A 25321-nucleotide genomic window follows, 5' to 3' on the forward strand; every position below is an offset into this window, starting at 1 on the left:
TTGACTTTGATTCATCTCCCTTTTCTGTGTCTTTGCACTTATTATATACCATGTCTAGAATGCCTTCCCTCATAACCCAAATCTGACAGAATGCCTCGATTTCTTTTAAAAACAGTTCAGGTGCTACATTTTTCCTTGAAGCTAATGCCTTTCCCTACTTCTATTATGAACGTTCTATGTACTAATTTATGGCATATTATTACTCCATTACAAGATAAACTCCTTGAGGGTATGAACTATTTTTATTTTTTGGGGTACTCCTAGCACTTAGAGCAGTGTCTGGTACATTGTAGGTTAAAATAAATTCCTATTGATTGACTCTGATATGACTCTAGAAAGGAGTGGTTTGTGAACATTTATAAAAGCAAGTGGCTATTTCAAGATAAAGTATGAATTCTTTTTTTTTTTAAATTAAAGCTTTTTATTTTCGAAACATGTGCATAGATAATTTTCAATATTTACTCTTGCAAAACCTTGTGTCCCAAATTTTTTCCCTCCCTTCTCCCCACCTTCCTCCTCTAGAAGGCAAATAATTCAATATATGTTAAACGTATGCACTTCTTCTATACATATTTCCACAATTATCATGTTATACAAGAAATATCAGATCAAAAAGAAAAAAAAATGAGAAAGAAAACAAAATACAAGCAAATAACAAAAAAGTGAAAATACTATGTTCCACATTCAGTTCCCACAGTCCTTTTTCTGGGTGCAAATGATTCTCTTAATTATAAAATCATTGGAATTGCCTGAATCATCTCATTGTTGAGAAGAGTCATGTCCATCAGAATTGATCATCTTATAATCTTCTTGTTGCCACGTCCAAAGATCTGGTTCTGTTCACTTCTATAGTACAATTTTTTTTTTTTTAATCAATCTTGCCAGACATTTTCTTTTAAAAAAAAAAAAATAAGGCCATAAGATGGATAGATCAGGAGAACATTGTACACCTAATATGCCATTAAATTTTTCTTAAATGGAACCTGCGGACCAAAATGATTACCAAATGAGAGGAGTCGCAATATATAGTTCTCATATATCCACTGCAGCAAAACTCTGGAGTTTGTATCTGGTTGAGTTTAACTCAGGTCAGTCCGCTGGTAGTTTAGGTTTGATATTGGATCAAAATGAGATACTCAGTCATTCAACTGTTAAGAAAAGAAGATTTACTTAGCCATAATAGGGAAGGATATTCAAAGATAAGCACTGAGATGACCTCTAGTTGATTCAACTGAATGAATTTCCTTTTGTGATCCTCCAGCCAAGCATCTAGGAGTCCTTGCAACTGATGTCAATAGTTTGAGCCCTTTATTCCTTGAGCCAACGAAGTCTTAAAAGATGTCTCAAAATCTTTTAAGGAAAAATTATCCCAATTGGGGAGGAGGGGAGAAAGGTGAATATGTTAGAATATTTCTCCCACTATTGCACCAGACTGAATAATGATCAAGAAATTCAGTGGCATTTTCAATCCCCAAACTGCATAAAGTCAGCCAGAAGCTCAAGGCAAATGGAAAAGGAGGCCCCCAAATCAAAACAAATGCTGACATAATGAAAGATGACATAATGAAAGACTTTGTGTCCAGAGGCACTAGGGGTGGAGGGGGTTGGAGAGGAAAGAGAGTAATTAGTAATTAATTTCAGAGAGTAATTAGAAAGCCCCGGGATGGGAACCTTGAAAGCAGATAATCACCAGCATGGTCCTGACTAGCATAGTGCTATATACTACAGTCCTTAGACTAGGAAAGCCAAAGCTCAGCATCTCTGAAGTCCCTGACACTCTGTTCTGAGATGTCAGAAGGCCCTGATGATCCAGCATTCTGAATCTCAAAGTTCCAGGAGGGTCTAATCCTAGAAGGTAGAACTCAGGAGATTAGAAGCAAGACTGAGCATGGATGACCACCTCACTCAAAAATACAAGTTAGAGCCTAGCCCAAGCTTAAAGCTACATAATGCAAGAACTAAAGCTGGAGAGATGGATAAATCAAAACATCAACTAGTATCAAAATTATTAAAAATCTAATTCCATAAGAACTAAAACTATAGACTTAAAGGAAAAATGGATTTTTCATCAAGATTCCATAAATACTAGAGAAATTAAACAAGAGATTTTAAAAAAAGCTCACTAAGAACTAGAAATTGTATTAATAGCTTAGAAGAGAAAGTGGTAAGTCTTATCCAAGAAACAGAATTACTGAAAACAAAAACAGACCAAGCAGAAATCAATGATTTCATAAGCAAGATATATTTGAATCAAATCAAAAGACTGAAAAAAAAGATATTTTATATCAAAATAATTAACTAGGAAAACTAAAGAGATTGTTTGAGATTAAGAATCACTGGACTTCTTAAAGATTATATTAAAAAAAACCTTAGATATTATATTTCAAGAAATCACAAATGAAAACTGCCCATATCTATTAGAATCAGATGCTACAATAAAGGCAGAAAGAATCAATTGATCAACATTTACAAGGAATAGCCCTAGAAATAACATAGCCAAGGTGTATATGTCTCACGTCCAAGAAAAAAATACTGCAAGCATTCATAAAGGAGTTCAAGTTTCAAGAAATTACAATCAGGATCAAGAACTGACACCTTCTACTAAAAACAAAAGATCTTGGAATATTCCAAAGGAAAAAAAAAAAAAGATAAAGGATTACAACCAACAATTTACTCCAAAAAGGTGAGTATAATCCAAAAAATTAATCTTTAACAGCTTTTCTGATGAAAAGACCAGAGTTCAGTATGAACTTTTAAATATAAACATCCAGAGAAACCTAGAGAGATACTTTTATTTGAACAAGTGAAAGGAGCTGTGTGATGATAAAATACAACATTCTTATTTTGGAGAAGTTCCTTCAGAAACTTAATGTCTTCAAAGGGAATTGAGGGAATTAAATAATTTTTAATGTTACTCTTTGGAGATTTTATTGTCCTTCACTGAAGGTCTCAAACCCTAGTCTTTGCTATTCCCAAAGTAAATTTCTATGGTTGGGTTCTTTCTTCCTTAACTGTTCATTTTTTTTTTTTTAAATGAGACATTAGTGAAAGCACCTCTAATCCTGGAGAAGATGGTGTCTCTAGTTTCACTTCTGCTTTCCCTTCTGACCTGAAATCCCAAACAAAAAGCTCCCCCCTTCTACAAACACCTATAGCCAGCAGAGTCCCTGCTCTACTACACACTCACCTAGTGTGCTGGTTCCTTGCTGCCCAGGCCCAAGACTCAGCAGCTCAGGCTCAAGTCTCAACAGCACAGCTGGACCTGGTGATCCTGATCAGCAGAGGTTCCCTCAGTCTTCCCAGACTCAGACCCCCAAATCCTCACACAGTACAAGAGGTGAAAGTTTCTGTGGTTCCTGCTGAGGTTTCAGCAAAACCCAGCTAGCCCCAGGGATCCCCACTTGATGTTTCTGTGGAACTGTCCTGGAGGAGTTTGTATTTCACATGGGTTAAACTTGATTCTGAGGTCTTTCTTGGGATGTTGCAGGACAATGCCTGTTTTGACTTAAGTCTTCTTTGTTTTTCATCAGATTATATTCACATTGAGGTGAAAATTTGATATTTGTGGGAGAAATCTGGAGAGCTTGAAATTTTCTAACCTATTTCATCATCTTCCTAGAATCCTCCCCAACCATATATTTTTTTTTTAAAGAAGTCCTGGGGATAGATTGTTTCTGCTCAGAGGGAAAAAGGGTAAAATTAAGAACCTAATCATGTAGAAAGAAGAAAGAAAGGATGTAACTTGCTATTTTTCTCATTATTGAAGTATATGAGAAAATATACAAAAGAAAAAGATGAAGAGAGTGGCATTAAGTGAACTTCACTCTTATCTGAAATGAATAAAAAAGTTTCAGAGAGGGATGGAGGGAGGGAGGGAGGGAGAGAGAGAGAGAGAAGGGGGAAGGGAGGAAGAGAAAGAGAAGATGGGAGGGAAAGAAAGAGAGAGAGAAAGAGGGAAGGAGAGAAAGAGAGAGAAATTGGTATAAAAATTAGTCAAATTCAACAGGGAAACAACCAGGCATAGGAAAAAGAAGTTAAGAGGGAGGATGATATTGAGAAGAGCTACAAGCAAAACAAACTTCTTGATCCTGGAGGATAAAAAGAGGACAAAATTTTTAAAAAATATCTAGAATCTAAAGGCATCATTTAGATTACCTCTTAGACAATTGGGTGAATAAAATGTGGCATATGAATGTAATAAAATATTACTGCACTGTAGAGAATTGCAAATTGATGATGTGAAATGAGCCCACAAGTCACTAGTCTTGCTTCCAGTTCAGACCCCACAATTATCATCCAAGGAAACAATTCTTGTGGAGACCGAACCTTGCAACTGTTTCTGCAGATGTTGCAACTCCCTCTCCTCAGCAGTCAGTTATTGATGACCTGGAAAAGAAAGTTTTCATCACCAAAATCTTTAGCACTGCAGTTTAATCTCAGAAACAGATATGGTTTTATCAAGGAACATGACACTAAAGAAAATGCATTACCATCTTCCTTGCTTGCAATACCCTAAGCCCACTGAGTGTTTCCATCTGTTTCACTATCATATTTGGTTTTTTCGTCTATTAGCATGTGAGCTACTTAAAAGCAAGGGCTATCTTTTCTATTTATATCTCCAGTACTTAACACAATACAGGACTACCAACAACTCCTTATTCCCAGAAATAATGTATTTATCTCTTAATGAAGTCAAAGACCATTTTAGTTGTTGGTTTTTTTTTTGTTTTTTTTTTTTGGTTGGTGTTTTTTTTTTTTTTTTTGATTTGTCACATTATATTTTTGACTCATACTGAGTCTACCTACAAAAGTTTTTAGATCTTTTTCAAATTGCTGACTTGCTTCTCTTATTTTATCCTTAAGTCATTCTGTGGACCCAAGTATAGTGCTTCACACTTAATATATTTCATCTTCCTAGATTCAGCCCAAAAGTGATTGTATTTTTTTTTTGCAGGAAATCAGGGAAGTTGAAGATAGGAGTGAGAATGTGTGGTGAGCTTTTTCTTCTCAAAACGCAGCCAGGTGATAAAAGTTCAGATCTTTTATTATCTCCAATATAGCCCGGTTAGCTTAGAGGTCTATCTCTCTGCTTGGTTCCAAGAGCTCTTGCCGCTTTGTCCTTTGCTTCTGCCTCTGCTTTCTTCAGCCTCCAGAGCCAGTACCAAGTTGAATCTGTCTTGCCTTGAAGAGAGGGCTTCTGGCGTAATTCTGCTGCAATCCCGACTTACAGCTTCTTCACTCTGAAGAACTTCTTCGACTGGCCCATTGAAGCTCTATTTATGCTCAAGAGAGGGATTGTGGGTTTTCTCCCAGAGTGCTCTCTGGCCCAAAGAGCTTCAAGGGAGGTGTGAACTCATTGAACTCCAATGAGTAAAGGTGTGAACACAAGCCTTGTATTAATTAGTTCTGCTTAGTACCTTGTTTCAGGTTCTGCCCAAAACATCTTCTTGTAAGATTAGATCAACTCTAATTAGTTAGCAGTTAGTAAGGATTCCAACAAGAATGGATTCTAACTCTGATCTAGCTGTTAGCTATTCCTCTCAATTTTCCTATATCTCTTTAGTGAAATCTGGAAGAATAGATTTTTTTTCCACCTGATTTGCCAACTCTCCAAAGGATGAGAAATCATTCATTATTTCTTTCTTAATGATATTTAATGTTTGATTATTTAGCTAATTCAAAGAACCAGCTTGTGTTGTTACTGATTTTAAAAAAAAAGTTTTTATGATTTTCCAGATTCTTTCATGTTTTGTCTAGTATTTTTAATAACCTGCCGGGGGAATTATAAGAAAAAAATAAATATTTCCAGAATTTATGTATCTGCTTAAATAACTTATAAATTTTATATAGAATGGGTTGTTTTACTTAATTCTGATTTCTTCAGTGATGTGATGCTGATGGGACATCAATCACATCAAAAGGTCAAAATAGATAGATATTCACGGGAGTAAAGATTCCATGTGGCCAGGCTGGTTTGGGGGAGGATTCAGGTACACAAATCTAGATAAGTCTGTGTTGAAATAGTCTAAAGAGCCTAATGCATGTACTCTGGAGGGGAAAAAAGATCTGGCTAGGATGCCCCCAAGTTAGTTAGAGTAAAAGTCAGTGTCCAGTCAGCTTCAAGATATCCTCCAGTTCATTATCAACTTTAGATATTTATTCAAATGTAATTTCTCAGAGGATAGAGTTGAGGTACAATAACTGTTACTCATAATTCATCTAATTAGAAAATATTAATAATGAAGCTCTGGTCATAAATTCATCTTCCTTCAGGCCAACCACCACAACACAATGTTCACACATGGCAGTCTTCACCCTAGACAATCATCTGCTAAATTCATTCTTCTCTCAATAAAGTAAAGTAGAGGGCAGCTAGGTGGTAAAGTAAATAGAACAATGGCCCTGAAGTCAGGAGGACCTGAGTTCAAATGTGACCTCTTAACACTTCCTAACTGTGTGACCCTGAGCAAGTCACTTAACCTCAATTGCCTCAGCAAAAATAATAATAATAATAATAACAAAGATAAAAGTAGGTGAGAATATAGGTAACTCAACAAAAATTCTCTGCTACTGAAAAAAATAAATCTCTATTATATCAAGTATGTTCTCTACTAATGAGGGGTCAGAATTTTCGCATTCACATATGGACAATATATTATCTTTATTCAAGAAATTTAAATATATACTTATCACACCAGTACTATTGTAAGAATTCTAAGTTGCCACATGGCAAATAAAAAAAACTTGGAGTATAGAGGTCAAATCTTCAAGGTGCTAATTAACCTTTTTATCACAGCAAAGAATTGCTACAATTTATAACAGAAGTTTCAGAAAGCAGTCCTTAACTTATTTATAAAAAAAAATGTTTCAATTTGATGGCACTGACATGAAAAGGATGAATCTACTCACTCATTTCAACAAACATTTATTAGGTATCAATATTCTCATCAAGTGCTTGAATACAGAGACAAAAACAAAGCAGGCCCTAATTTTAAGGAATTGACATTGTTTTCAGGGATACAAGATATACACAGAGAACTAAATACAAAATAATTTCAGAAGGGAGAGAGCATTCAAAATTGGGGATGATGAGAGGGGTCAAGAAAGGGTTTAAAAGAAAGACTAAAGATTAAGGGGGTATCTCATTATAGAGAAAGCTATGGATTCTACAAGTTGGAGGTGAGAAGGGAGCCCACATTCCAGACACAGGGGACAATATGTATAAAGTCATAAAGAAAAGAAATGGAAGTTCAAAAAAAAAAATTCATAACTGACTAACATAATTAAATATGATGCCTTATTTTAGTATAAGTTGTAGCACTATTTTGTTAAAATTATTCTCATTTGCCTCCTGTAAGATCTCTTTCTAGGTTCAAGAGTCCTACTTCAAGTTCCTTTAAAATAACAAATCATACTTACAAAATGAGACATTCTTATATAATTGTATGATTCAGGATAGTCATAAAAAAGACAAAAAGTCATTCTGATTAGGAAATTACTCAACCTTCAGACATACTAAGACTCCACTTTTTAACTTCAATTTCCAAACATATAATGAAGAGCCAAGGTCAGTGGAGACAGACTTTAGAAATAGGAAGAAATTAATGTTGTCACTGGCACATTTAGAAATGTGTTGCCATGATATTACTAGTGCTTGCTCCTATTCTTCAATGAACTCTTAGTATGCTAAGTGGAGAGGTAGAAGTGAGAAATCTACGAGAAGGGACATCAGATAATATTTTACCAAATATTTGTTAGACATCAGCAGACATTCTGCAGGCAAGTAAGAATTCCTCCGAGTTCAAGATAATTTAATACCTAAAGTATTCATAGTATTATATATTCTTTTAAAGGCATATGTTATACACAATGACTATAACAATGTAAACTGAATCAACACCGAGAGGCAAAAAATCTTTGGTTAAATACAAATGCTGACAATTAGCATTATACTACAAGGTTAAAAGGCACATACATTTCTCTCTATTAACAACTTATAATCAAACTATTTTCCTGAGACTGTGTGTACATGTGTGTTTATGTGCTCATGTGTGCATATGGATTAGGCAATCAGTGTTAAGTGACTTGCACAGGATCACACAGACAGTAAGTATCAAGTATCTGAGGCCAGGTTTGAATTTAGGTCTTCCTGACTCCAGAGCCAGTGCTCTAATCACTGTGTCACCAAAGTGATACTTGGAGATATATACTTTTAAAGGGATTTGAGTGCCTGTTGAGGTAGTGTGCCAATACATAACAAACTTTTAATATAAATAAAAAAATTTAGATTGACATGAAGGTTTAATCCATTTCTTATCATTTTAATTGTCAGAATACAAAATAATAAGAATATGGTTTAGGAATTTAAAGGCACAAATATTAATCAATGGAGTCACTTAACTCTTTAAGAGCCTTTTCAAGAATTGTATATAATACATTTTATAATTATTTTAAAACACTGCTGCCTTTTTAAATGAAAATATTAATCTTTTATGCAAAAGTAACAAGCTGTCAATGAGCCATTTGCACGATAACATTCTGCTAAATTATATCTGTCAGGATTTAACAAGCAAAATCACTGTAATTCAGATACCATATGTGTCTAAATCAAACATATTAATAAATGCTCACCTAAATGCCTGTACCTAAACTTTCCATAGAGATACCTTATTGTTTTCTTCTACCACCTAGTTTTCCTCCTGCAAGTCTCATTGGGAAAAAGAAGCGGAAACCCTTGGGCTGAGGGAAATAACTGGCCCAGGAGGGATATTTTATGATTAAGAAACACACACCTGAGAATCCACCACTGTGCCAATAGTGTTCCATCCCTGAGGGAAAGGGGGTCTGGTTGCGTATGAAGGTGTTTAGTGATGGGAAGAAGGAATGGAGAATCAAATGAGCAGAGATTAAGACTTGTTTGGTTAAATAAAAATCAGCCTAAATGTAACTTACTGTCAACAACAATAAACAACCAGTTTGAGAATTTTAACCTTCCCCTTGAACAGTCAAAGAATATGAAATACTTAGGATAACAAAATGTATCACACTTTGATCCTGTACTTAGAAAAGTTGGCAGGAAGTCTAATTTTTAATACGCTTACTTCTTCTATTGCTACAGTTGTTTTCTGGTGTTCCTGAACGACATGCTTTTCTAGTGGCCATCTTCTTGCTTTGATTTCTGCCCCTAGAAACAAAAAGGAAAAGTTGCATCTTAGAAAGAATCCTAATGAAATTTAAACGTGTCAACAAGCATTTATTAAGTGCTTAACTATGTTCCAGGCACTGTGCTAAATGGTGAGATATAAATAGAAGCAAAAGGACAGTCCTAGTTTCAGGGAGTTTATATTCTAATGAAGAAAGACAATACATATAAGAAGTTTTAAAATGGGTGGTTGGCCAGTGGGAAAAGATACTCAATTGGGGTTGGTGAAATCAGGAGCAGCATGAGGAAAGAATAAGAAGGATGACTGGACTGGATCTTCCCACAATATGGAAGTTCTGGGGGAAAAAACCACCAATGAGACAAGGGGGAACATGGGAAGATGTATATTCTAAGTTAGGAAGAATACAATATAGTAGGATCATCTACTTATTCCTGAAAGCTATTCATCTCTTAATGCACTCCAATATTGCATTAACTATTTTGATTGCCATATCACATTATTCCTGAATTTGAAGCACAATAAAATCCCCTGATCTTTTCCCTACAGATATTTCAAGCCAGGACTACCTTATCTTTTATTTGTGAAGTCAACTTTTGAATCTATTAGCAAAGCAGCCTATTTATCTCTATTAAATGCCATCTATGTAGAGTAAGTCCAATCTTTCAGCCTGTCAACACATTTTGAGATCCTATCAATCAATATATTTTCCCTTTCTTTTCTACATCTTTTGTGATCTGATTTCTGACCCCATTGTTCAAATGAAATAGATCTCTTCAAAGTTACTAATGATATCTCAATTGCCAGATCCAATGGCAATTTCTTAATACTCATTTTTCTTGACCTCTCTCTACCATCTGACACAGTCACTTTTTTTGTCTTAAATACTCTTTCCTCTCTGGATTTGTGACTGTTCTTTCTTGGTTTTCCTCCTGTCTATCTGACCAGTCCTTCTTTGTCATCTCTGCTGAAATCTTTATCCACCCATGCTATGCTCACTAAGGCTTTATCCTGGGCTGTTTTCTCTTTTGCATTTATGCCCTTTTATTCAGTGATCTTTATCACTTTCCATTGCTTCAATCATCATGTTCATAAAAATGATTCCCAGATCTATTTATCCATCCCCAGACACAACAGTCCCACATTATCAACTTCATACTAGATATTTAGAACTAGATTTCCATAGGCATCTCAAATTCAACATGATTAAAAGAAAATTCACTCTTTCTTCACATAGTTTGGTGACCAGTCACCTCAGAAAACGAGAATTGTTTACTTTTCTCTGATCCCATGGTTCAAAGTCATTCCCATATTACATGATCTTTCAAATATCAATGATGAAACCATCACATTCACCCAATTCTTTTTGTATCTCAGGAAATTGTTCCAAATGCCTTGGATTTATCACTGGTACTTTGGTGCTCTCTTATCATGTAGTAATTCTAAATGCTTGTTTTTATTAGGAAATGAACATCTGGAATATTTTAGGGGTTGAGGCAGAAAGAAAACTATATTTAATATCCTGGCAATATATGGAATAGAAAGATCCCACCTATGGCCAAAGAACTATAACAAATTACAAAAACTTAGGAATACTACAAATAGAGAATATAGGGGAACTATAAGAGGAGAAGAGTCAAAATGATCCTTCATAAAGTCATAAAAACTCTAAGAAAATTAAGTAGTGGATAAGAAAAAAAAGAAAAAACTTGGCTTTTTCTTAAAAAATTGGATTCTTGATGCCAGAATAACTCAAACTTTTGCTCTCAAATTCCCAGTAATAATTCTCATTGAATGTATTAATATTTACTATTAAGGAAACTAGTGGCTCAAAATACAAGTAAAAATCAGTCAATTCATAGTTTTAGTAGAGGCAAGATTATTTCTGTCTTTTGATAAAAGCATTGAATAAAATAAACAAGATAATAATAATAATTATATTTTTTCAATTCTGTCATTAAATTGGCATAAAGGATAAAAATTCTGATTCTTCTTGATTAATTAATTGGGGGAACACAGAGAAGAAGGCTCAATCCAAGTAATATCATCAGTGTCCTCTGCTAATATACTACAAAAATCAGTTATGATCTGATGGAACCACTAAAGTTTCTTGGTCTAATTATTCTCTACAAAATCAACTCTAACACATTCTTGCCCACAATAAAGATATTTTTTCTCACATAATGATGACTATTTCCTTTATCATAAAATTACTACATAATATTAAAAAGAGATTTCCATGCTCTACTAGCCAAGAAAAAGCAATCTCCTCTACCACCAAAAAGGAACATCAATTCAAGAATTTGGCTGAGAATTCTCAGTGATGAGACAGAACTGAAGCTTCAGTCATTGTCTAACAATAACTCTGGGGCACAAAGTTAAAGATAACTTTTCCCTACAGCTTTTTATATTTGAATAAGAAATATGAAGTTAACAAAAATGTATTGGAGAAACAAAATAAGTTGTATGAAACAACTTGGGCAACAAGATACCAGAACAATTTGGAAAACAAGAGGAGATTTTTTTTTTCAGTCCAATATCTTAATTGGTTTCACCAATAAATCACAAGCAAATAGAAGTAAAATGAAAAATTGTCTTAGTCTGTCTAGGGGTATTGTGATTTATATTAGGGCACCATGCCAATGAAAAAACACTTAAGAAAAGGCAATTTAAAGTCACAATATTTTTAAAATACATTAAAACTTTAAACCAGAGTCCTTAAAATTGGCTCTTTATGAATGAAAATGTCAGTATGCTATTACAAAGTACTAGCATGTCAGGTCTCTTATAGTCATTTCATTTGTGTCATTCCAACCAATTGATTCAATTATACACTGAATTCATGCATCAGCAGACCTGTATGTGGTTCATACAACCATACATTTAGAGTTAGAAGGGAATATTGAATCGCACTAATAAGAACTAAGAAGTGAGAAAAGCCAAGGACTAGAACTTCAATTACAATGATCTTTCTGTCAAACCCCACAGCCTTCCAAATTACATCAGGCAACTTAACACAGTGGAAAGAACAATGGTCTGTGCATCAAACCTGGTTTCCAGTGCTGACTCTACCATTCACTAAATATGTGGCCCAGAACAACTCAATGAAGTTCTCTGGGTCTTAGCTTACCTTTAGCTATCTAAAAGAAATGCAATTAAAAATTACTTAATAATTCTAAAATAGAGAAAGTACATCTAACCTTTGCACACTACAAATGAACATTTTACCAAAAGGCTGACCTAACCATCTACATGTATAAAACAAGAGTAGATTAAAAATGTATCGTGCTACATATAATTGAGAATTCTCAATAAAATTGAGAATTGTCGCTCAAACTAATCAACCATCATATAGATCTTGGGTGAATGAAGTAGATGAAAGGATTGCAATCCTATTGGCAGGGTTTGGCACAACACTGAAAATGACAAAGAGATTAAGTTCTTATTTAGGAAATTCTGTGATATTTTCAATGATATTTTAAAAAGCTTTTCTTAAAACCAATATTCTTACAGCAATATTATATGGCTAAAAATCACAGAATGACAGAATCTGTGAAGAATCAAAATTACAAGTAACCAAAGGATAAAAAGACAAAGATGAACCAATTCCAGTTCATAAGGAACTTACATTCTACTAAAGAAGACAAGATGTACATGTTTAAGCATATTTTACACACACACACACACACACACACACACACACACACACACATACACACACACATATATATATACATACACACACACACAGTGCTAGGCAATTCACTGCAAATAAATATAGCACAAAGGGATAGGGGAGCTAGCAACTTGGGGGAATTAAGAAAAAGACTTCTGCAGAATGTGGTTTTAGAGATGAATTTTGAAAGAAACTCAGGATTAGAGGACATAGAGATAGGAAAGAAATACATTCCAGGTTAGTGCACAGACTTGGAGACAGGAGACAGAACATTGCGTGTGAAGAATAGCAAAAAGGTCAGTTAGGCTGAACCAAAAGTGCACTAAAAATATATATAAACGAGACTGCAGCTGGGTTTAGTGGTATTCTTTGTCAACAGAAACCTTCATCTATTGCTAGATACAAAAGAGAGCCACTAGAATTTATTCAGCAGGAAAGTAATCTAATCTGACTCATTTCAGGAACATCATTTCTGTAGCTATGTTGAAAATGGACACGAGAGAGAAGAGATTTGAGGCGAAAAGAATAGTTATAGTTATAAGTTAAGAGATAATAAGATGGCAGCTATGTGAATGGAGAGAAGGTGATTGATGTGAAATGTATTGGAAGTAGAATCTTCAAGACTTGCCAAGTGATTGGATATGTAGAGTAAGGGAGAGAAGAGTTAAAGATGGCTTGGAGGTCACAAATATGCATGACTAGAATGATAGTGGATCCCTAGACAGAAATAGAAAAGTTAGGAAGAAGGGTAAATTTTATGGAGAAAATAGTAGTGAGTTCTATCATGGACATGTTAAATTTGAGATGTCTATAGCACAGCTAGTTCTAAATGTTCACTAAGCAAGTAGTAATTTGGAAATGAAGTTCAGGGATAAAAAGAGGGAGAACACCATTAGATATCTACTTATCACTTGTAATCGCTTGTGAAGCAATGACAATTGAATCATTGGGAATTGATGTGAGGTCATCAAGTCAGATATTATAGAAAGAAAATAGAACCCAGGACGGAGTCCAGAAGTATATCTAAATAAGAAGGCAAAGAAAGGTTGCAGATTCAGCAAAGCAGGCTGAGAAGGAACAAACAAGTCTGAAGAGATCAGTGTCATGAAAATCCAAAGAGAAGAGAGTATTCAGGAGGGGTGAGCAATCAGCATTATTAAATACTTCAGAGAGGTCAAGAAAAATGAGGATTTAGAAAAAGCTAATGGATTTAGCAAAGCTGAGATCTTTAGCAAAGCCAAGGACTAAAGAAAGTAGTGTTAATGGAATAAGGTAAGAAACAATGTTGCACCTGTTTGAGAAGGGGTAAGAAGAGAGGAAGTGGTATCAATGTGTGTAGACAGCTTTTCCTAAGTGTAGATACATAAACAGATAAACATTTCATTTCTAAAGAAATACCATATAAACATTATTAATTGGAATCATCATTACAAATGATATATCCAGATCACTCTGGAGAGTTAATGGTGGGATTTTAAGACAGAAATTTTCAACATACCTTCTTTAAAAACATGAAAAGCTCTGAGGTAATGGATAAATTATTTACTTTAATGACACTGAAATGAAAATCAGATTATCAAAAAAGAAGATAGGCCTACATTTTCAGATTTTGTAGGGAGATCAATGAAATGTCTTTTCTAATTTGACACCTAGTAGAATTCCAAGATAAAAAGGCAACAGACTGCAAAGGTAACATTTTAAAAGACAAATAGTGATTTTCATTCCTTCCATAGTTCCTGAAGTTGTCCATAGTACAAAGTACAATATCCAGACACCCTTACCTGTGCTCTCTGGGTGTAGTGGGAAAGCATTGCAGGTGACAATATAGTAAAATGAAAATCTTTTCAGTTTATTATTTAATCTTGATTAATTTTTTTTTAATTTTACTTATTTTTTAGAAATCCAAGTAAATCTATCTCACACCCAAGAAACTTGGAGTCAAACCAAAATGTACTACCCTGAGAATAAGCATGTGTACTGTGGGAACTAGATTTCTTCTTGTGGGAAATGTTACCTTATTTGGGACAATATGCTGCTGTGAAAGCTAGAAAAGCTAAGGAATTAAGAGAATGTAATAAAACGGAAGTACTTTAGCATGCTCTTGGAGTAATATGTAAAATATGTGAATTAGGTTTCTTTCAAATGTGACCATAAATTTGAGATGGACATTTGTGAGTTGCTTTTTTTTTTTTCAGAGGAAGGTAGCAAGCTATTCAAGATTTTTCCCATTTCCATTTAAATTATTCGAGAATGTAAGCCCTTAAAGAGACAAGGATTGTAGCTTCCTAGACAACATTCCAGTATATGAAGTACTTTTTAATAACTATGACTCAAATTGTGACTAATTATGACTGTGTTATTATAAAAGTAAAATAAGCAAACAAGTATTTACTAAGGATTAGAACTGTATGGCTGACCTATGTAAGAATGGTAATACAAAGAAGTGAAAGTTATGTTCACTGCAGGTAAGAAAATTACTGTCTAACAAAAGACTAATATACAATATACAAACAAAAAAGTTAACACTAGGAAAATGGCAATAAAGAAAATAATTTAAGTAGGAATACAAGGCAGTACATAGTTGCCAAATAAGTGAGCCGGACAAAAAAAAGAGTTAAGAGGGAAAAAAAAGCAATCATTGTGGGTTGTACAAAGCTGTGGAGATTTTATGGAGAATAGGAAAGATGTCTGACTTTTCAAGGAGGGCACAATTTGAACACATGGCAAAGAAGCCACAGAATTCATTATGGCACAAGCAAAGGCAAAAATAGAGTGAATGGTAAATCTATCAGAGTAACTAGTCATACAGCTAGCATGAATAATCATCCCAGATGATCTGTTCTAGCAAAATGGTCAGAATTCTGGCAGTTCTTTCATAAGTCAATTATAAAACATGTGCCATCCAGTCTCTAAGTAGATTTTTCTCCTCTCTTTGGTTGTTCTATGGAAGAAAAAATGGGAAAGAGCTTTTATGAAAATGTAAAAAAAAAGTATACTGAATTCCCCATCTCCAGATAGGTTGTGGTAGTTTCCTTGTGATCATTGGTCCGTAGTCTGAGCCAAAACCGGGCACTATTTCATTAATCAGGTTATCCTAATTCCGTGATTCCATTTCTGAAGCAAGATACACAAATAAGAGGGGAAACTGGTAGCATTATATTTAATTAAGGGTATCCAGCTGTATAGAGCCCTGGGCTAGGAGTAAGAGATAAAAAGACAAAAGCAATTCTAGCCCTCATGGGTATGATTGGCTGAATATGATATTTTTTTTAGTTCATGGCATACATTAATTTTGAAATCAAATGAAACATTTGATTATGTTTCATGGGTTGACATGGTCAAAGAATTTATCACCAAGTGGCTGGCCTACTGGTGATAAGCTTCTGCGTATTTACAGAATACATTCATATGTAGTCACCCTGTTTTGAGGAAACATACAAAGTCTCTTTTGGGGACCCTAATCAATTCCTTTGTAAAATGTCATCAGAGAGAGATAACTGGAAAAGAAATTGAGCCAGTCACATATTGAAAGTGAAGGATAAACAAGAGTTTGCATACTCTATTGGAATCCATTTGATGTCAGGAGATATAGAGGAAGGTGCTAAGTATATTAAATAGAAGATTTATAGTAAAACCTGAACGAAAAGATACACAGGATGAGAGAACATGTAGGGTATGATTTGCATTGGTAAAAGCAATATCCATATCAGTGAGATCATGGGTCCCCTGAAGTACCCAGAGAAATGACTATACATATACATACTGACCTTGTTGCCAAAAACTCCTTTTCCTCTATGAGGTCTCTTATGATGTCTGAGCTGGAGCTAAAAGGACATGTACAAAGCATTATCATAAGACATTTCATAGATTGTTTGCAAGCTGTACTTTTATTGGCAAGGAACAAAGCAATATAGAATGACAGTCACTGCCCATGGAGCTTACAGTCTTATATTAATAAAATGCCATTATAACATACCTCACAGTTCCACAAATTTGGTCACAGTATAGATAGTGACAAAAAAAAAATCTATCCCTCTCATTATAATGGAGAAAACCTATGTACATATAAACCTTATCCATATAAAAGAATTTTAATTGGATGGCAAAATACAATTGTATAGTCCTTTTTATAATGCTAGTTTGCTTCTCAGTCCAAAAGTCCATCATTACAACATAAAACTCTGCATTTATAAATTTTCAAATATCCAACCTGTGAGGAATTAAAAATTGCAGGTGGCCTAAATGGTAATGGGAAGGCATATGGTGAGCAGAGATAAGTGATGATCTAAGCCAAAGAAAAGAGCAAATTCGTTTGGTGAAATTTATAATTAGACAAAGAGATAAAGCTTGTTGTGTGATTTGAGTAAGGAACAATAGTATAACTTAAGAGGGCTTCACTGATATTCTTAAGGAAGTCCTAGAAGTTGAGTTGAGCACCTGTAGAATTTATAAAGAACAAAGAAAAGATATGGTTTGTACTGTATACTAATGGAAGAAAACTCACCCCAACAGGATTATCAATTCATTCAAGGCCCTTGAATGTATAAGAATTGGCTGAAGGAATTATTCATGTTCGGGCCTGAGAAAAGAAGAGTGAGGAGCAAGGGGGGTCTGCAAGGGAAAAAATATGATGGCAGTTTTCAAGTGACTAAAGGCCCTTAACATGAAAAAAAAAATTAATACATTTGTTCTGCTTGGCTCCATAAAGTAGAGCTTGAAGCAGTAGTATGGGGGGAGGGGAAGAGAAGAAGAGAGAGAGAGGAAAAGAAGGAGGGAAGGAGGGAGAGAGACACACAGAAAGCGACAGAGAGTCAAAGAGAGAGAGCAAGAGAGAAGGGGGGAGGGGGAGAAAGGGAGGAAGGGATGGAGAGAGAGAGAGAGAGAAAGAGAGAGAGAGAGAGAGAAGAAAGAAGGAGAGGAAGAGGGACAAGGACAAGGAGGGACAGGGGGAGGAAGAGGGAAGGAGAGGAAGGGAGAGAATAGAACAAGGAAGGAGGGAGAGAGAGAGAGAGAGAGAGAGGTAAATAGTTTGCCTAGGAAAACCTTGAGTTTCCTTTCCCCTCAGCTTTTTAAGCAAAGGCTAGGTGACCACTTGTTAAGTAATAAAGGAGACATTTTTCCAAGCATGGATTAGAATAAAAAAAGATGCCTTTCAAATCTAAACTTAGTGATTCTTATTCTATGAAATTTTGAAAAAGAAAAAGATATTGTAAAATATAGGAAAGTTTGTTGACTTTTAATTATAAATTTAGACATTGAAAAGTTACTGCTTGATATAGTTTGTAAACAAAGTCTAACAAGCAAGTGTAGAGCAGATAGAAAAAAGTCCTTTTACATGAACTAACTGAACTCTTTCTTTTTACAGAAAGCGAGTTCCCAAGGTCATACAGATAATAAGCAGCAGAACCTGATTTTAGACCTGAGTGCCATAGCCTAGCATTGAGGTCATGGAAGTATATAATCTTCCACCACATTTAGGAACCTCTCTACATCATCCTGAACAGGTGATTTAACTAGCATATGTTTAAAGATGTATCAGTTTACCTCAATTGGCTTCATTTTCCTTATCTGTAAAATGAGATTAAATGAGATCAGATGATCTATAAAGAGAACCAGAGTAACAACGCAGCAAAAGTTGGATTTAGAGTCAGAAGACATAATACATTCAATCCTAATTCTGCCATTCACTGACTGGAAGACTTTGCCCCTTTGGAAGGGCCAACAGTTAAGTATTTATCAGTTACTTACACTTGTGTGGACTAGTTTATGTCTTTTATAACATGTCAGCTAACCCATGGAAGGATTTTGATACAGAGAAATAGAGCAGAGTATTGTGTATTCCAATGGGAGAAAGCAAAGAATGATAAGTGGGGAGGTGGGAAAGCACCAAAGATGAATTCCCCCCAATTTAATTTTGCTGAGGATCAAGTCTGGTTAGGTAGATACAAATTATAACCTAGTCCTTAACTACAATCCTGAAAAAATTAGAAACACTTTACAGTGGGGATCGTAGATTATAAATAATATATAGAATCCCCTTCCCACTCTTCCGAAGACATTTAAATTTAAATTTTATATGGTACTTATGATAAATTAAACATCACATTCAAATTGTGAAAGTGGGATGGGAAAGAAATACTTGGTACTACTTGTCACATTAACTTGTCCAACTCTGATCCAGATGGAACAGAGCCAAGTAGCAATACAAGTCAGAGAAGCTAGTACTGTATGACCCAGGATCCAGCATCTCCACATTGTCAAAAGATGGAAAAAAAGAAATTGAAAATAGGTTTTCTTTCTTTCTTTTTTTTTTAACCACAATGGTTACAAAGCATTCAATCCATTCCAAGTTAAGTAAGCAGAATAGTCATCCCTGTCAATTAGCTCAGTATGTTGTATGATCAATTTACCTTGGAGCTTTCAAAGTACCAGCTAAAGCCACTGGTTTGTTAAAGGAAAATATTTGCGGTACATTAAGGACACAAACCTAAGAGGTTTCTTAGTGATGTGAAGCCATATCAGTGAAAACAGATGGTAGAAGAGGAATTTTTTAAAATCCATGAAAACCCCTGAAAGTTGCCTATTACTTTCACCATAAATGACGTCAACTTCCATGTGGAGTCATCTAACAACCTGGCTCTAAGGGTTCCTTAACTTAAACTCCAATGACCTTCAGTTTCACTGCTTCAACCAGAAATAAGAATGGCCAGTAATCAGGTATTATTTTTATCCTCTCTGTGTAGCATTTAATACTGCCAACCACCCCTTTTGGAAACATTCTTCCCTTTTTTGATTCTCCTTCCTCATAGATGTTTCTTCTTTACTGCCCACAGGTGTTTGCTAAGTTTTAGAAGGCTGTAGAGTACAACTTCTGGTAGGTTCTCCAAAGCTGAAAAGGCTTACATAAGAGTCCAGTTCAGGACTGCATCCCTGTTAACCCAGACTGACCACTGGTTAAGGAATTTTCCTAAACATCTATTGGGGAATGGCTGAAGAAATTATGGTATAGTATGGAATATTATTATATCATAAGAAACCACGAAAGAGAAACCTGAGATTTGAATGAATTGGTGTAGAGTAAAGTGAATTGAGAACAATTTTTATAATAACCAGTCAATGATAAGAATTTAAATGCTTGTTGACTTAACAAAAACATTGTATAAATAAACTTTGAAACATTTAAGAATTCTGATCAATGGAAAGACTAACGATGATTCTGGAGAAGTGATAATAAAGAATGTTACACTGGAGAAAGAGGTAATGTGTTCAAAATGCTAAATATGCTGTATTGTTGGATATGGCCAATATTGGATAGTTTGTTGCTTTGCATTTTGGTTTTGTTTTGGGGGGGGGTGGTTTGGCTTGATTATATATATCTTTTACAACAGTTTTCTCTTTCTTCTTTTCAACTAGGACTGTGAAAGGAATTAGGAGAGACAGAAAGCAAATGCTTATAAATTGAAAATAAAGTGAGAATTTTATAGCCACATCAATTCCCCAAAATTGCCTATTGAGATAGGTTTTTTTTTCATTTTCCATGCTAATAATATATTTTTTACTTTTTTCCTTTACTTTTAAATTCTGAACATCAATAAAATGGAGATTTCCATTTACCTGGCAGAAGAATGTGTATGAAATTGTAAGATCTCTACTCTGTACAGCTTACTTTCCCTTCCAATTGTATAATAAATTCCACCTGTCTTTCAAAACTTGTCCTGTTTATCTGTGTTTTATTCTAGCCTTGATTCTATTTTCTCTGCATTTATTTCTTTTGAGTACTGTTATATAAAAAAGAAAAATTGAAAACTGTTTCAGTGGCTTGTCACCTTGATTCCTACTTCATCAATCAACTAAAACTCTTCTTTCCAAAATTACTAATAATCTCAAAACTGTCAAAACTGATGTTTTCCCCCTTCAATTCTCATTATTCTTGAGTTCCTTAAAGCACATGGCACTGCTGGCCACCCTCTCCTCCTGGAAATACCCCCCTCTCTGGGTTTTCATGGCACAGCTCTCCTCCTGGTTTTCTTCCTTTCTATTTCTCAGAATCTTTCACTAAATCACCACCATTGCCATGCCTTCTATTTATGAGTGAATCCCAAGGCATATAGAGAAACACATCTGACAGTTTCTTTTTTCCTAGCCAAGATCTCATTGTCAAAATCAAGAGAAATGAGGCATACTGAGAAATTGGGACAAAAGCAATATACTTGGATATCTTGGTCTCTGGATTCTGCTTCACTTTGCAATTTGCAGAAATTTGATTACCTATATACATGCCGTTGCCATCCATGAACTCAACTTTTCCTGTATCACCAGGGTGCAAAGTCATCAGGACATGTTATTTATCTAGCACTGCTGGTACACATAGTACTTTAGAGAGTGTAAAAAAGCAAGTCCATAATACAAAAATAACCCAGCTTAAGGATGAGTTACAAGAGGTTTTTTAATGCAAATTTTATATTTGCCCTGATTTTGCCCCTCTTCTTTTTTGTAGCCATTGCATTATAATAATAGATTCAGAATTACAGGGGAGCTCAGGTATGTCTTAGTCTAAATCCCTCATTTTATAGATGAAAAAATTGAGAGTCTATGGTCTTTTTCACTTTGCTGGACCTATTTTTTTTTATTTATTTTAACATTATTTTCCTGTTTAAATTTTGAGTTCCAAATTCTCTCCCTCCCTTCTCTCACTTACTGAGAAGACAAAGAAAATGATATCAATTAATTATAAATGTGAAATACAAAATATATTTCCATATTAGTCATATTACAACAAAAAAGCAAAAGAAATAAAGGAAGAGTGAAAATTATACTTCAATTTGCACTTTAAGAGTTCATCAGTTCTTGCTCTAGAGATAGAAAGCATTTTTTCATAATGAGTCTTTTGAAACTGTCTTGGAATACTGAATGGCTCAGAGTAGCCAAGTCTTTCACAATTGATCATTATTACAACATTGTTATTACTATGCATGATGATCTCCCAGTTCTTCTCAATTCACTTTGCATCAGTTCATATACATCTTACCAGGTTCTCCTCCCTGAAATCACCCCTTGTCATTTTTTATAGCACAATATTACAATATCACAATTATATGCCACAACTTGTTCAGTGATCCCAAATGATGAGTATCCCTTTAATTTACAATTCTATGCCATCACAAAAAAAACAACTATAAATATTTTTGTCCTTTTCTTTTTCTTTGATCTCTTTGTAGTACAGATCCAGAACTAATGTTGCTGCTGGATCAAAAGGTATTAATAGTTTTACAGTCCTTTGGGCATGGTTTGAAATTGTTCTGCAGAACAGTTGGACTAGTTCACAATTCCAACAGTTTATTAGTGTATCTATTTTTCCCTCACTTCAATATTTGTCATTTCTGGTAGGTATGAGGTATAGTATCTCAAGATTTATTTTAATTTGAATTTCTCTAATGAAAAGTAATTTAGAAGATTTTTTCATATGTTTATAAATAATTCTGATTTCTCCTTTTGAAAACTGCCTGTTCATATCCTTTAACTATTTATTATCTGGAAACTAAATCGTGCTCTCATAAATTTGATTCTATTTCCTCTATATTTGAAGAAATAAGGCCTTTATGAGAGAAATTTGCTGCAAATTGTTTTGATATCATTTCATTGTCTATGGTACTTTTTAGCAAAATGTAATACTCTAATCTTTTCTTTTAATTAGGTCTATTTTTGTTTTTGCTTTGTCTAAGATCATGATTGCTACCCCTACCTTTTTTTTACTTCAGTTGAAGCATAATAGATTTTTCTACAGCCCTTTATTTTATATGTGTGCTCTTTGTTTCGTGTGTCTTTTGTAAACAACAAGAGTTGGACTCTAGTTTCTAATTCATTCTGTTATCTATTTCCATTTTATGAGAGAGCTCATCCCATTTATCTTCACTATTAAGATTATTAACTATATTTCCTTCCATCTTATTTTCTTTTATTTATCCTTCTCTTTTTTTTTTCATCCTGACCCTCTTCAAAAATGTTTTGCTTCTGACCACACCTGCCTCCTTTTCATAATCCTCTCCCCCACCACTACCTCCCTCTTATCCCCTTTCCCTGCTGGGTAAGATAGATTTCTATACCCAACTAAATATATATGTGGATGTTCTTCTGTCTTAAAACCAGTTCTAATGAGAAGTTTAAATATTGCCTGTCACATACTCCAGCTCCATTTTCCCCTCCATTATACAAGCTCTTCCTTGCATACTTTTTTATGTGAGGAACTTGTCCTCATTCTACTTCTAACTTCTCCCAGTGCTACTATAGTTATTTTGGATGTATATGTAGATGTTTATCAGTCATGTCCAAATATTCCCTTATTAAAAACAGAAGATGTACCACTTTAGTGTACAATGTTTACTATACAATATTACGTGTTTCAAATAAATTCTGGTAATCATGAAATATAAGGATCAAATGGGAGATGAAAAGATTAAGCAACATATCTTGGTTGTCAGTGATTTTAAATGGACTCAAATTTAACTGAATTTAAATGATTTTAATTAGATGATCAGTATTTATACTCAAGAATATTTTAGAAGAAATGGAGTGGCCTTCATGGTCAATAAAAGGCTGGGGGAAATAGTCTAGAGTATAATCTGAAAAATGACAGACTGTTATCTATTTGAATCCAAGGTAAATGGTTCAACATCATAGTAATACAAGTCTGTTTTCCAACCATTAATACCAAAGAGGGCAAAATTGATCAGTTCTATGAGGACCTACAAGATCTTCTAGAAATAACATTTAAAAAAAAAAAAAGAGGTCACATTCATCACAGGAGTTTGGAATATTAAAGTAGGCAACTAAAAGTTAATTGGAATAACAGGCAAGTTTGGCCTTGGAATACAAAATGAAGCATAGCAAAGGCTAACAGAGTTTTGTTCAGATAACTCACTAGTCATAGAAAACACTCATTATGAGCTCACTCATAAAATGGAAGTAGGTAATAGAATGAATTAGAAACTAGAGTCCAACTATATGAGTGTCAAAAGACAACTCTATGCATGGACATCACCAAATGATCGATACTGAAATCTGATAAATTATATACTTTGCAGCCAAAAATAGAGAAACTTTGGCTCAGAAGATGAGCTTCTTATTACAAAATTCAGACTTAAAAGGAATAAAGTAAGAAAAATCATCCGATCATATAAATATGACCTAAATAACATCCTTTATGATATGAAGTGGAACTGATGAATAGATTTAAAGGATTAGATCTGATAGAGAGAGTCCTGAAGGACCATGAACTATTCACAGTGTTGTACAGGAAACAGCAACAAAAAGCATCACAAAGAAAAAGAGCAAGAAAGCAAAATGAGGTTTTAGCTAAAGAGAGAAGACAGGAAAAAGGAAAAGAAGAAAGGGAAAAATATACCCATGGAATGCAAAATTCCTGAGAACAGCAAGGTAAAGATAAGACACTTCTCTTAAGTGACCAATGTAAAGAAACAGGGAAAATAGGTGGTGCAGTAGATGGAGTGCTGAGTCTAAGATTTATCTTCCTGCATTCAAATTTAGCCTCAGACATTTACTAGCTGTGTGACCCTGGGCAACACATTTAACACAGAAGAAGAGGTAACAAGAATATGCAGAAAAACTATACAAGAAATATCTTAATATCACCAATGGCCACAATGATGTAGTTACTGATCTAGAGCCAGATATCTTGAAGAATGAATTCATATATAGAAAGTATTGCTAACAGTAGGGTTAGTGAAGATGATAGAACTCCCCTGAGCTCAATAAAATCCTAAAAGATGATGCTAGTAAAGTACTGCACCAAATTATGCCAGCAAATTTGAAAAACTAAACAGTAGCCACCAGATTGGAAAAAGATCAGTTTATGTTCCAATCCTAAAGAAGGGAAATGCCAAGGAATGTTCAATTACAAAACAGTTGTGCTCCTTTCATATGCCAGCAAGGTTATGCTTAAGATTCTGTAAGCAAAGCTTCAGCAATATGTGAACTGAGAATTACCCGAAATGTAGGCTATTTTTCAAAGAGGTAGAGGAAGTAGAAACCAAATTGCCAACATTTGTTGAATTATGGTAAAACATGAGAGTTCCAAAAAAAGGATCTATTTCTGTTTCACTGACTACACTAAAATCTTTGATGGTATGGATCACAATAAAATATCACAAGTCCTCAAAGATATGGGAGTACCAAATCATCTTACTTGTTTTCTTACATATTTGTAGTATGCAGGTTAAGAAGCCATGTGCAAAACTAATTGTGGAACAACTTCTTGGTTTAAGAATAGAAAAGAAGGATGACAAGACTATATATGTCACCTTATTTATTTAACATCATGCAAAATGCTAGGATGGATGAAACAAAAGCCAGAATTAAGCTTACTGGAAGAAATATCAACAATCCTTAGGTATGCAGATGATATAACTCTGATAGCAAAAATAAAGAATTAAAATAAAAAATAAATGGAGGGAGGGAATGAAGGAGG

The 25321-nt window shown here is 34.4% G+C and overlaps 1 protein-coding gene across 2 annotated transcripts in view; it reads right to left on the minus strand.

Annotated features, from left to right (window-relative positions):
• Nucleotides 1-6908: 6908 nt before the first annotated feature.
• Nucleotides 6909-25321, minus strand: part of RAD18 (RAD18 E3 ubiquitin protein ligase) — a 106005-nt gene continuing 87592 nt past the window's right edge. The window contains exons 12-13 of one of the 2 annotated variants that reach the window (XM_051981419.1): nt 16605-16661; nt 6909-9184 (exon numbers count right to left, since the gene is read on the minus strand). In XM_051981419.1, the coding sequence (XP_051837379.1) occupies nt 9082-9184; nt 16605-16661 (160 nt within the window). In that variant the 3' untranslated portion in view covers nt 6909-9081. The remainder of the gene's footprint in view (nt 9185-16604; nt 16662-25321) is intronic. The other variant, XM_051981430.1, reaches the window with a different exon arrangement.

This window comes from Antechinus flavipes, chromosome 1 (assembly GCF_016432865.1).
Source record: "Antechinus flavipes isolate AdamAnt ecotype Samford, QLD, Australia chromosome 1, AdamAnt_v2, whole genome shotgun sequence".
Taxonomy (NCBI): domain Eukaryota; kingdom Metazoa; phylum Chordata; class Mammalia; order Dasyuromorphia; family Dasyuridae; genus Antechinus; species Antechinus flavipes.